Raw genomic sequence first — 13,694 nt, forward strand, 5'->3', positions numbered from 1 at the left:
CGCGATGGTCCACCGGGTGACACAGGAGGCCACGGCGGTGATGGTGGAGTCGAAGGACGTCTCTCTATTTACCACTGTGACTGAAGTGGAAAACGGGTTTCCTTCTAAACACTCGAACTCCGGTAGAAGCCGATCCCAAATCCCGTAGAGAAGCAGGACCGATGCTGCCACCAACGGTGACGAACGCGACTGGTAACCCCAAGCAACGCGACTGGTAACCCCAAGCAACGCGGCTGGTAACCCCAAGCAACGCAGCTGGTAACCCCAAGCAACGCGGCTGGTAACCCCAAGCAACATAGCTGGTAACCCCAAACAACGCGGCTGGTAACCCCAAGCAACGCGGCTGGTAACCCCAAGCAACGCGGCTGGTAACCCCAAGCAACGCGGCTGGTAACCCCAAGCAACGCGGCTGGTAACCCCAAGCAACGCGGCTGGTAACCCCAAGCAACGCGCTGGTAACCCCAAGCAACGCGGCTGGTAACCCCAAACAACGCGGCTGGTAACCCCAAGCAACGCTACTGGTAACCCCAAGCAACGCGGCTGGTAACCCCAAGCAACGCGACTGGTAACCCCAAGCAACGCGGCGCAGGTGATCATTCTGCGGTGGCAGCCCCGTCGCGCGTGCACCGTGGCAATGGAACTTCCCTTCGAAGCCGGAGCGAGTCGCGGGAATCGGTTTCATTTGCTTTGAGACGCAGCAGCCTCTTGATGTCATCGCAGGCTCTTTGTTTAAGGGGCAGCTTCGTGGCGTTGCCCGTTCAGGACCACCGTCTCGTGTCCACGTGCATTGCTTCTCTTCAATGAGGGAGCTGTGTTGCTTTTTTACCGAATTCAAAACACTATAATGAGCCAATAATGTCTATGTAACGCGCGTGACGTCACTCCACATGCCCCCCCCGCCGCCGTCGTTAATATTCATGAGCGGGTGGATTTTTGCACTCAAACAGAAGGTCGAGCGGAAATATTTTTTTTCGCATATTCGCTTTAAGTTTCACGTTTCTTTATTGAAAGTGAATCTAATAAATATTGCTACGCAGCAACAAAGTGGATGTGGTGTCTTTATTTACGTCTGCTTCTACATTATGGTAAAATAGATATTTATCGGCGATTTTCCAGTTATTGTATCGAATTCCTATTTATTTCAACCTCAGCGACTGAAAGCAGAAGAGAATAAAGTATCAGAGCAGTGAATTTGAACAAATTGAAGGTCAGTTATATACAGTGCTAGTGATGTGAAGTGAGGTGTTTTATGACTTCGTTTTGTGCAAGATTCACTGCCATTAAATTTACACAAGATACAATAATTATGCTCTGCTCAATTTTTTCGTAAATATTACAGCTTCCGTCCTCGGACGGGCAAACAAGCTAGTTCTAAATAATTGTCTCTCTTCTAGTTATATTGGTTTGCCGACCCCTGCCCTAGACTAACACCACATTCACTCTGCGTGTCGTTTACTCTCTGTAATGTGTTGTGTGTTGGCCGTGAGCCGGTCCCCTGGGTTCGCGGCACGATTCGTCACTTGGTTTGACCCAAGCGACTTCGCGAGCTTCCCGTCACCTGCACACTCGATGACAATTGGTCACCACCGTGGATGATCTCGACTGATAATAAAACAAACGTAATCCCTCGCGAGTCTCGCGCCCTGGGCAGCAGCCCCCACATCCACCACCACCACCACCTCCACCTCGTCTCAACCTCGACCGGCTGCCTCCAAGACGTCGAGGAGCCCTCAACCAAGTGGCACGCCTCGTGGTGTGGGGGGGGCCTTCGTGTGGTGTGGGGGGGGCCCTCGTGTGGGCCCCCCCCCCCCCCCCCGTGTGGTATTCAGCAGATGAGCTCCGGTCACCGCGCCCAGCGTGCGGGCGAAGGATGTTTGTGGTGCAGCAGCGCCTGGCTAGAGGCCCCCCTCCCCGCACGACCCCAGCACCAGGGTGCCATGCTGTGGAGTTGATGTGTTGATGAGTTGATATGTTGATGTGTTGATGTGTTGATGTGCCGTTGTTAACTTGGGCACTGGTGACTACGCTGCACGTGGCAGCCCGGAGTCCAGCACTGTGGAGGCAGCAGCGAGGGTTGGTGGGTCACACGCAGATCTTGTGGATCTCCCTTCCCACGAGCGGCTGCCGTACCTGGGCTCGCCAGGAGACTGCGGCGCATTCAACGTGGACCCCAACGTTCCCATCTGTCAGGGAGAGGCTGTTGGGCACTCGCACGCGTGGGTTTCTCCGGATGGGCAGGTTTCCTCTCGTGTATAAACACTCGGTAATTAACCGATAACAACTGAATACATAAAGGACCGCATAGCTTGGGAGTGGGGGGGGATTTGGAGCCGGCTCACCGCGTGGCTGCGGCGAGACCACGACGTTTGTAAGTCGACAGCAGTGCCAACTTGAGGCTGCTTTTGCAGATTTGGGTTGATGCAGACCTCGGTTCCAGGAGACCAGGTTTCAGGCAACTTTTAAGTGTCATCGTGAATTCGCAGATGTCATGTGTGAGATTCAAGCCACATCAGCCACCGAGAGGCCTCTCGTGACTCGGTCCCTCGTGACTCGATGAACTTCCACCACGAGATTGGGTCGCGGTGCGAGCGGAAGGGGTCGTGTGAAACCGTGACGCGGTTCGTGGCGTTGTTTTCATTGTAAGCGACGGGCATCATCCAACAGATGCATATTTTGACACCGTGCCGCTGACGTGTCCCAGGGTTACGTGCCCGTTACGTCGAAGGCAGATACAGTAACAACATTGTGACTGCGGGCATTGCACCTTTGTACAGTTTTAATAAAACGCCAAATAAAATTAAGTGGTCAAATATATACTGCATTCTATTGTCATCATTGAACAGAATAACATCTTCCAATTCCTCTACACAGAAAATAACCTTCTTGTTGTCGACGACTCCACGTCAAAATCTCTCTTTTGTGCAATCCTGAGACCACCTTTAAAGCTGTGCATTGTGAAGACCTCCTGGGCAATCAACGCTAGGAAACTGGCGCATGGGTTGGCAGGAACTAGGTGGTCTCACCACTGGACGTCAAAGCGTCCAGGGATGAGAAACCCACGATCAGATCTTGACCGGTGAACGAATCGCACGGCTGTGGAACGAAACATGTCGGTGTTGATGTTTCTCGCGAGTTCCCCTCAACGCATCAGAGCTCTTGAATATATCACGTGTTCATTAAAGGCGATCTCTGTCATCTCATGTCTACAGGCCTGCAGAGGCGCCGGTGGAAATTCCTCATACTTATGGCGGGGGCGAGTCCATCCATAGGACAACCGCTGTTGAATTACCAACAAAGTGGTACTTGTTTTATTCAACCCCCCGGAGGGATGATGATGATGATGGGCTGAGTCAACCCCCAGCCACGATTTGAACTCAACCTTCCAATTCCGAGCCGCGACCAGTGGTGATCCCATGCAGAGACTGGCTCCCATCATAGGAATATGGAATTTCCACCACGGGCCCTGAAGGGCTGTAACCAAGATACGACCACCAACCGCCTCGATGCTTGATTCAGTAGTAAACCACTTTTTTATGTTATACAAACTCTGCGCCAAATTCGACCAAACATGCGCGCTGTGATGCTGCTGCTGCTGGTGATGTTGTTGTTGATGTTGTTGATGTGACACCACCAGCAGAGTTCCTGTGCGGGTCCACACGGGGGCGCCCCCCCCCCCTCGCGCGCTCCCACGGAGGTGGGGCAGGGCACGCGAGTGCCACGTGCGGCTCGTCACGGGGAATAGCAGCGATCACGTGGTCGTCTTGATTGGCAACACGTGGCTCGTTCTTCGCACTCAAAACACACACAAAGACAAAGATCCCACTTATAGCCTTAACCAGACTGTTGGGACAAGTGCTGTTAGCGAGCACCACAAAGACACAAAGACAAAGATCCCCCGTATAGCCTTAACCAGACTGTTGGGGCAAGTGCTGTGAGCCAGCACCTCGTACACACACGGGCCTCATCAGGACCCCTGGGTGGCTAATTGGCTGCGAGGTCGTTACCCGCGCGCGCGCCGCACCTGTGCAGGGGGAGGGAGACGCGGCCATTGGCTCCACTAATCACATCGGTGGGGGGGGGGGTCACCACTCCACACAATGGGGAATGGTGCGGGGGGGGCAGCGAAAGAGGGGGGCAAGAGCACAGAGCCCCCCACTTTTGCACACCCCCCCCCCCACCGCCAACATCAATCGATGCGTCGTCTGTCTCCGATTGTCTTGGTGTCTCGCTCTGCTGCGCCTCGGCGTGACTGTTGCCTCCGTCTCTCGGCGACTGTCCCTGCCCTGTGCCCCCCCCCCGTGGTGTCTCCCACTTCCCCGTGAGAGCTGCCCATCTACTGAGGGACCTGCGGTGGGGGGGGGGTGATGGGGGGCACGGCTGCTCCTCTCCGAGGTAATGACGGACTGGGGGGCGCTCTCGTGCCAGCAGCGAGGAGGAGGAGGCGATGCGCGTGGCTACGTCACCGCCTCGTTATCGCCGCACAGCTGACGGTGATTGCGGAACAAAAGGGCACGAGGGAGGAGGAGGGGGAGGAGGAGTCCTCATTAGCCCCGAGCCGCGCCTCCAGCAGTCCCAGCGCCCGCTTGAGTCGGCCCGGCGTAGGAGGCGAACTCGTGGGGCGCTGCCCGCCGGAGAAGGGACCAGAGACATCGGCCGCAGCAGCAGCAGCAGCGCTCCGCTGTTCGCGAGCGACGCCTACGTGAAGAGGACGCGAGAAGGGAGACGCAGGAGAGAGTTCCACCACCCCGAACTCTTCTGCGCGGTGGGGACGCGCGGAGGAGCGTGGTGGGGACGCGGGGCTCGAGGAGACGGCGAGAGGGAGGAGGGAGGAGGAGGAGGGGTCCGATGCCGCTGCTGCGAGACGTCGAGAGCTGCTCGTCCGCGCCCGCGACGAGCTCGACTCGCCTGGAGGTGGACGAGGGCGACCTCGGCACGAGCGCTCATCGCGAGGAGGAGGTGAGCGGCGACTCGCGAGAGAGGAGCGGCTCGCCGAGTGGTGCTCGCTGGGACCTCGTGCGCTCTCGCCGTCTCTGGGAATCTCTTTTTTTTTTTTGCTCCACCTGGGCCGTGATTTTGGCCAGGTGATGGCAGTAGAGAAAGTGGGTTCGCCAACTTATCCGTAACTGAGAACGTTACGGATAAATGACGGGTGGCGGTGTTGAGAAGACGACCTTCCCCGTCAGGGCGGCTCGTGACGCTGCTGGCTGCAAGTCGCTTGCGCGACGCTCATTTCGACCGCCGCCGTCTCCGCGGCTTAAACTCCATCCCCTCTGCGGGGCCGCACGGTCCGTGCGCTCTGCCCATTCGCATCGAACCCCATCGCGGACCTCCCAGCTGTTGGCTCGCACTCACCCTCGTTTCAATTCTAATCGCCCTCAATCCTCCTAGAAGGCGTCAACCCTTCTGTGGTGTTGTGGGGAGCGGTGGCGCAGCGGTTAGCGCGCTACGCTGACGAACCCGGCCACCTGAATTCGATTCCCGCTCCTGGCCAACCATCGGGTGACGATTATCTGAACCGGTCATGGGCCTCTCCTCGATCGACTCTGCCTCGCATGAGTAACGTAATGCCACGTGTCAAACATCGCTACCTAGGGAGACAAATGCGGCCGGGGCGTGTGATGGCCACCGCCCGCCTGCCCGCCCACCGCGCGTGTGCCGTGCCGACCTTGATCGGTCCTCGTTAGCGGCACTTCCCCCACCGGTCGAGGGCTCCACGAAGTGGCGTCGCCTGCACGTCGCCCAGTTCGGTGGCGGAGCGAGCGGCTCTCAATCCGAAGGTTGGCGAGTTCAATTCCTGGTTGGGGAGTTTGGCTCAGCCACTCGTGCCCCCCCCTCCCTTTAGTCAATAAACGGGGGGGGGGTACCACTTCGTGGGCAAGACGACGGTGGCTGACCTATGAATAGCTTCGCCCCGTAACGTGACTGTGAAATAGCCACCACTGGCTCTCAGTGCTCGCCACTTGGGCAAGACGTCATCTTTTGACCTTTGGCCGTGGCGTCGGATCATCCAGCAGTAGATGGAGCACTGCAGCGTGCTCGCACTGGGCTTGAGAGGGGACGGACTGCAACTAATGACGAGGGGGGGGGCTACCCAGAGACTCCCATTTCCCCCACTGCAGCCCACGATGCTCCGTTGTGTCCATCGCGTCCTCGCGACGAGGGCTCTGCGCTCCGTCATTCGTTGTCGATCGGCCCCTTTGAGAGCGCAGCAGGAGGAGTGCGCTGGTTGGGTTGTGAGGCTCTGGAGGAATTTGCTGTGGCTGGGCTTGTGTGGTGGACAGGTGCGGACCCTGTTTGTGAGTGGGCTGCCCGTGGACATCAAGCCCCGTGAGCTCTACTTGCTCTTCAGACCGTTCAAGGTGAGCGGCGGACGCGATGAGGAACCCATTTTAGGATGGAGGAACCAACGTGCAGTAGAGAAGCTGCGTTATTTTTTGTTGCTGGTGTTCTCCACAACAATGCTATAGATTATTGCGTTGTGCAATTATAAATACGTGTCCAACTCTGACAGTCTTTGCGGATAAATATCAACAAACTACGTGAACAAGATTTTTTTTTATGAGCCAAGCAGGTAAGGCCCACTGAGCTATAAAGCTCCATTCCAGAAGCGACCTCGCCACAAATGACGGCTCTACCCAGTGCCTTGTGGAACCTTATGGCAGCCAAACGCTCCAAAAGCCGCGTGGTGGTGTTGGTTCTAAATGTGGAGGGGAAAATCCGGAGGGCCCGGAGAAAAATTGATGCGACCACGGGGAGGGACGCGCAAATTCCACTTGTACAGAAGGGGTCGGGATCGAACCTACAACGTCGTGCATACCAGGCGAGGTGGTTAACATCTCGCCCGCCCCTTCACCTACCCCTCCACCCACGCACTTTCGAGTACTCCAAGGCGTCCCGTTGTGTTCACGGCTGTGGTCTCAATGCCGTGCATGGGAAGGTCCAAATTGGTCAATCGGATCCGGGTTGAGTATTCAAATGGACCGTGTATCGATTTGCGCGCTTGTTCATCAGCCCTCCTCACAATGGGCACGGCTATATATCGATTTTATATACAATATATTGATTAGAGTACCTGCGAGACTTGTTAGCCTGGTGCTGTCACACTCACACTGTAACGAAATCTAATCGTTCGCGTCGTTCTGGGGACAATTAAAACTGCTTTTTGTGTCGACTTGTCCTTCCCTGCTCCGCACCTCCAATTGGCATGGTGGGCTACGTACGGTGTGAAAGAAGTTCTACGTGCACTATGTAACCATAAATTAGCAGACTGAAATCACGCTGTCCCTCAAAGTGTTTGCATCCCCATCAGCGACGCAGCCTTTTAGGTGTTTTATGGATTTGGGATGAATTGTCAATGTTCACACCGTGATTGAAGGCTTGTTCTATGTACACTGCGTGTGCGTGTTTATTGCATGTTCAATGTACCCAAGTGTGGTGCATGTGCTGTGCAGTGGTTTTGGTGGATGGCTGTGTGACTGGTGGCGATGGGAGGGGGGGGGGTGCATGGTTTGCCATCGGTGAAACTTTATGCACGGCTGGGTCTTCTCCGTTTGAATGATTCTACTTCATGTTGTTGTCCTGCAGGGATACGAGGGCTCTCTGATCTTGATGACCTCTAAGCAGGTAAGCAATAATTGAGCCGTTCCCTCGTTCTCTCGCTTATCAAACACGGGTTCTGGCATCGGTCAGCCCTGAAGCGGTTAAATCCGAACAGACGTTTTGTGTGTAAAGTGGCCAGTGTTGGTCTATGTTACGAATATTGGCCATGTTCTCTGGCTCTGTATAGTAATTATGTTCATAGGCTGCATGGCCATCAGCGGATTAACAAACTCCAAGTACTACTACTTAATCTACAGCGTCCGTTGCACTGCTGATAACAGCGCAAGCTGGGCATGTACAGCATCTTAAGCCTCCAGTGACGAAGTGACTTGGCAAATTCAAACACTAACGTGGTGTGAAGTAAGATCTATAGATGTTTACTCTTTTGAAATGTCTCTTCCAGCCCGTGGGATTTGTAACCTTTTACAGCCGAGCACAAGCAGAAGATGCCAAAGTCTCTCTGAACGTGAGTTCTTTCATCGCGCGTGTGCACGTTGTAATGGGAATTGCCGTTCTCCGCTCGCTGCTGGTCGAGGCACCACCTCACGCTGATAGAACGGATTGTGGCATTTCGCGCAGCAGATGCTAGAGCGCTAAAGTGGGAACGATAGTAACCTAGACTTGTGTCTAGACCTATTTCATACCAGAGGCACACCCTTGGTTATACCCTGTAACATGTTTATTGCATGGTTAACCAACATTTTTAATTGAGGGCTTTGGCGAAATGGAGTAAAGTTAGGGAGCCAAATGCAATATTTTAGTTGTTGTGCATTGGTGACTATTTTAGTTGTTGTGTATTGGTGACCCAGGTGCAGGCTCTCAACTCGCCCACGTGGTTACCTGGGCTCAAACCCAGGTTTTTAGCAGAGGCGGCTGTGTTCTCTCATCCGCATCTTGTCCACGTGAGCGTCGTCTGCCTGACTTCTGTCCAATCCATGAGAGATGCAAGGGCATTGTATTGCCAGTGCCGACCTCTGAAATCACCATTGACCCTTTAAACGTGATGTGAGCATCTTCACTCAGATTTATGAGTCCTTGAGCAAATCACTCGTGTAAGATGTGCATTATTATATGAAACGTTCATAAAACATGCTTCTCCAAATAGTTTATTATAATAACACGAATATTTTTATTCAAAAATGTTAATAGTAACCCTTGGCATGGGTAAAAGACATTTTTATTTTGTCCAAATTTGTTCACGTTAACTACCAGCATGTTATAAAACCAATCTGCAAAGTAAACTTGGTAGGATGTTGAAAATGCACCTGTGGAATAAATACATATAAAATAGGAATAAAAAAATTAGGCCCAAATAAGGTCCTCCTGTGTTTATGCTCCAGGATGGCGTCGCGCGCGTGCGGTTATTCTGGCCGCAGAGATGGCAGGACGTTGAGGGTGGCTGGGTCTCCATCTCGCTCGGCTCCTGACGGACACGTTGGCGGCTTGCCTGTGTGCCGTCCAACGCGAGCCACTTGGTGTCACTGATGGCAAACATCTGCGTCTGCTCCACCCCAGGAGTATCACGAGCAATGCGCTTAAAGCCAAGTGGAAGGTTATTTTGTGTGTACAGTGTAAGCGACATCGCAGTCTGTGGCCCTTTCTTTTGAGACGACCCTTGTCTACGAGTGGCTTCTCTTTTTATAGCCCTGCGTGCCAACCGCGACCCGAGCGATATTTCCCCCACAGACGACTCTGACCGTCCGGCTGCTCGGATGGCGGCATGGTTTTTGAGATGTGAAAGAATGAGCTGCGGTTTGTGCACTGCCGAGCCGACTGTCTGTGTAGGGACCGCGAGGTTCGCAACGTCTGCTTCCAGCGCCGGTCCCTCGTGCCTTTCCTACGGTAGACAGCTCCGATCGATGCCTCCCTCTGTAGATGCTGCCCCCTTTCGTAGCAGCGTCTGCTTCATGTTTGAGAGATTCCAGAGGGAAATCTCAATTTACCCTCGAGCACCAATCCACGGTTTGCTTGTGTGTTTGTCTGTGGAGCGGTGGTGACGCAGTTGGCACGCTGCGCTACAAACCCTGCTGCAACCCAGAGCTCGATTTCTGCTCTCGGCCTGCACCAGTCCAGTGACCATTATCTGAACTGGCCATGGATCTCCCCCAAGTTGACTTCCAATGAGTACCTGGTGTGGTGTGTAAACATTGCCACTGGGGAGACAAAGGCGGTCGGGCACGTGCTGCCCACCTTGTATGCCGGCCTTCGTAGGTGCTCTAACAGCACTTGCCCCAACAGTCCGTAAGGCTAGAGGGGTGGGGGGGGTGAGGCTTGGTGATATTGGTTATGTAGCCATTTGCTGCCATATTAAGCATCACATTTGGTTATACGCTAAATTTAACGTCACACTTCAAATGTCCTAGAAACTAAATCTAAATTTGAGATTTTGTTTTTGCTTCGGTTAACAAGAGATGGCTCGTGGCATTTCTAAGCCTTCCACTGGAAAGCATGAATGTATGCATCACTTGCTATTAAAGTAAAGGTTTGGCTTGAGAGAGCTGAACATAAATATATCACATGGGGGGGGGGCAATGCCGCGACTGACTTCACCGTGGTGCCCTGAATGTGCCAAGGGGTCCATTGATCACTCTACGTGGATTTTTATTCTTCAATTGTTTGCAGGTCCACGGCCAACCTTGGAACATATACAAAGGGGGAGGGGAATTTCCCCATTCTCTGGGACCTTTTTGATGAACTCTGATGCCCATAATGACTGGGCCAGATCCCAGATAATCCAGAAGTGTCTCTCGTAAGGGGAATACACATTCCCATCAGCTCTTGTCTTTGAGCATAGATTCAATTGCTCGGTTTTATTCCAGTCTTATAGCAAATCCACGCTGCCTTGGTCTTGCTTGTTTTGATAAATCTACCCCATCAAATCTCTAATAACCCTCGCATTGAAATTCCCGTGTTGTCAATTGTAGTGTGGGCTCGTGATGCAGTGTTGTGTAGTGTCGGAGCAGACTGATCTCTTCTTGCTCCGTACATGGTCGCGACAGGGAAAGGGGTTCTGTGTAAATGAATGTGGGAACAGGAGTGCAGAATCTCGTAGAAAAATGGCTCTACACAAGGAGTGATGTGGGTGGTGGTATCGCGTGCGGGAGGAACGTTTTCTGGGAGCGGCTTCTGTTGCACCAGGGGTGGATGAGGTCTCGTACTCCTACAAGTGGAAAGACACGAGGACTTCATCTCATGGGGGAGATTTTTTTTTAGGATCAGCCGAGGGGGGGCGGGGGTGGGGGCGTGTTGGAGCATGTCGGAGGCAGGCCATGAAGTTTGACATTTATGTGAACAATATCTCAATCGGTGCCTCCCCGGAGTGGCTTTTATTCTCTAACTTTTTATTTTTCTGGTACCGAATCTTGAATAATAATGGGTTGTCCTTTATCCTGACGCTCTGTCGGGTGGCGAAGGCTTCCCTGCAACTTGACGGTGCAAGGCCCGTGAACAATGATGGCCGATTGCACACGTGTTGTGCAATGGCCTCATTGTGCAGTCTGGGGAGAAACCAAACGGCTGCCCCATCCACAGCTCTGATCTGGCATCCTCCTCGTATGTCTGTTTGCTGTCTTTTTTTTATAGGATCGCGTGTGGAAATATTAACAATTTTGACAAGACACTGCTGGGGGGGGGGGGATATAGGAAGGTATTTAATGAAGACTATCCTCACAAATAGTGGCTGTGAGCCGGCAGTGTTTTTCATAATGCATGTTGCGCGACTGGGCACTCTATCTTCTTCCCCTCCTGCCTGCAACTGAAATGCTGTCTCCCTCTGTCCTGGTAGCCCTCCTACCCATGAACACTCTCCACGAGTGCCCTCGTGTGTTCCCTGCCTTGATGTAGCCACACCAGACTCTCTCAATCGAAATGGTGATGTGCAGGCAATGTGTTAGATCTTGACGCTCTCGGACCCCAAGCCGGGGGGTGTGGGGGGGGTGAGTCCGGTTTGCGCTCTCATCGGTGGCCATCGCACAGGCAGCAGGCTGCCCGCAGCCCGAGCCACGTGGTGAGCAGTGCAGCAAAACAAATACATTGTTGTACTCGACCTCCCTATGCGTCCACGTTCGTGCTCTCTGCTTTCACCGACCCGCTCTGACCAGCGTGGTGAAGTACGGTCGAATAACCCCTCTAACTGTGCGGGTCGTGGGGGCTGGGTAGAGTCGTCGCGCCACGCGGGCTGCGCTTGCGGCCGAGGGGTGGCGACGCCATCGACTGACCTGCACGCCGCCACCGCCATCTGTGTGCGTGTATAGGGCGTGAGGTTCGACCCCGAGAGCCCTCAGACCCTACGCCTGGAGTTCGCTCGCGCCAACACCAAGACGGCGAGGAACCGACTGCTGGCGACGCCCAACCCAGTGATGCCGCACCCGGCGCTGGGAGCCCACCTGGTGCTGCGGGACCCGTGTGAGTGCCGGGCACGGGGGGGGGGGGGGGGGCACAGCTGCCGCATCTCCACCCTCCTCACTGGCCAAACTCGGCCCTCTCGTTTAGAATAATTTTTTACATTTATCGTGCAACGCATGGGCGGTGACGCGGCCCGGCGGTAGTGCGTTGGCCGCGGTCGGAGATCGGTGGTGCCCCCCGGCTAATACTGCCAGTGTACAAAACCAGAAACTTGCCGTGGCACCGTCTGCTTGGGAGTGGACGTTAAAGATCCTGCGGCGTCATTTCAGTTGGCACGGTTGGCTACGCACGGTGTGCCAGAGGTGTTCTACATTCGTATGAATTGAGGCCGCTGCGACGAGTGCGTTTTTGGGAGCCGGTGGAGTTTGCCGCCCAGCGTGCCGAGCCGCGCTCGTGTGCGGTCTGCGCAGTTGATCTGTCGGGCCCCCCGATGCTCTCCCCCGCTGACACCTGGGCCGCCCCCTACCCGCTGTTCGACCTGGGGCCCATGCTGCCCTGCGCGTCCTTCGCCTACCCCGCCTCAGCGCTGCCGTCACAGGTACGGTGCGAGGTTTGACGGCGATGAACCCATTTCGCCGGATACACCGACATGAAGCGCTCTGCTTGGCGTTTTCACACACACCCCCCCCCCCCCCCCCGGTGGTGGCAATCCGAGGCTCTGTTTTGGAATTTGAGTTTTCGCCCATTGTGCCAAGTCTGTGGCAAGTCTTCATTCCTCGGGCACTTCAAACGTGCGTTTTACCAACTCGCAATGACCAGTGAAGTGTGTGGTTATGTAACCCCCCTCATTGACCCATACAGGGTGAGGAGGCCCTCAACAGTGGACTGACAAAGGACTGTCCCATTGTTGGTGACCATGCGCACACTTTGTCCTAAGCATGTGAAAGGGCGCTAACCTAATGGTGGAACTGCTGCAACACGGCGTGTTGGTGTGTGCGTGCTGTGTGCCTGCTAGATGCACTGGATATCCCCCTCCTAGGATGAGCCACTGGGTGGGGGAGCGGCGAAGCGCCTCCTCGGCCCTGGCGAGGGACAAGGGGGGGAGAGAAACGTGGCGCGTGTCGGAGCGTTCGCTCGGCACTCTGGGCGTGGTGGTGGCTCGTGGACCCGGTCCTTTCTCCTCGGTGGCCCTGTGCAGCATGGTTCGTAAGCGCTATGAAATTGTCCCTGTCGTTGCCTTGTTGTTGTGGGGCGACACTAATGCGCCACGCACGGCTTGTTTACAAGCAGATCGCGTACTCTAGGAGGTAATACGGCATATCCCGCGGATAGCCCTGCCTGGTCGTGTTGAACGTGTTTTTTAGTCCTTGTTTCTGGTTTGAGTTGAGTAAGAGCAGACTGCATCCGCTGTGGCACGGCTGGTTCTCTAAGGACTGCTGTGCGGGTGTGAGGTTTGCTTGACGAGGAGAATGAACGTGTGCCATCCCTCGACAGTCGGATACACCCGGAGATGTTTTGATTGCCATCGTTGGTGAAGTCTGACCCCCCCCCCCCCCCCCCGGGTGAGCACTGGATGCCCGAGCTGATGCGTTTGTCCAGTTTGGGGTGGAGATTGGGATTCCTCCTAAATTGCAGATGAGGCATTCCGATTTTTTTCTTTTCCAGTAAATAAAAATGCCTTAAATATGTTCTAAATCTCCAGTCCTTGAAGGCATCGCTGGATTATGGATGGGTGTTCCCCCATGACTTTA

The 13,694-nt window shown here is 54.5% G+C and overlaps 1 protein-coding gene across 1 annotated transcript; it reads left to right on the forward strand.

The window, feature by feature from the left end:
* Positions 1–4,845: 4,845 nt before the first annotated feature.
* On the forward strand, positions 4,846–13,651 carry LOC144935578 (RNA-binding protein, mRNA-processing factor 2a-like). The gene is made up of 7 exons (XM_078862382.1): positions 4,846–4,956; positions 6,282–6,359; positions 7,585–7,623; positions 8,003–8,065; positions 11,853–12,003; positions 12,414–12,541; positions 12,959–13,651. The coding sequence occupies exons 1-7, from the start codon at positions 4,846–4,848 to the stop codon at positions 12,980–12,982; spliced, it is 594 nt and encodes a 197-aa protein (XP_078718508.1). The 3' UTR covers positions 12,983–13,651.
* The last annotated feature ends 43 nt before the right edge of the window (positions 13,652–13,694 follow it).

This window comes from Lampetra fluviatilis, chromosome 13, assembly GCF_964198595.1.
Source record: "Lampetra fluviatilis chromosome 13, kcLamFluv1.1, whole genome shotgun sequence".
Classification (NCBI taxonomy): domain Eukaryota; kingdom Metazoa; phylum Chordata; class Hyperoartia; order Petromyzontiformes; family Petromyzontidae; genus Lampetra; species Lampetra fluviatilis.

Excerpts from the sequence above, each read along its gene's own strand:
- LOC144935578 (XM_078862382.1), top strand. The coding sequence starts at position 4,846 with ATGCCGCTGCTGCGAGACGTCGAGAGCTGCTCGTCCGCGCCCGCGACG. Across the intron at positions 6,360-7,584 it reads TGCTCTTCAGACCGTTCAAG|GGATACGAGGGCTCTCTGAT; the intron begins GTGAGCGGCGGA and ends GTTGTCCTGCAG. Across the intron at positions 8,066-11,852 it reads ATGCCAAAGTCTCTCTGAAC|GGCGTGAGGTTCGACCCCGA; the intron begins GTGAGTTCTTTC and ends GTGCGTGTATAG.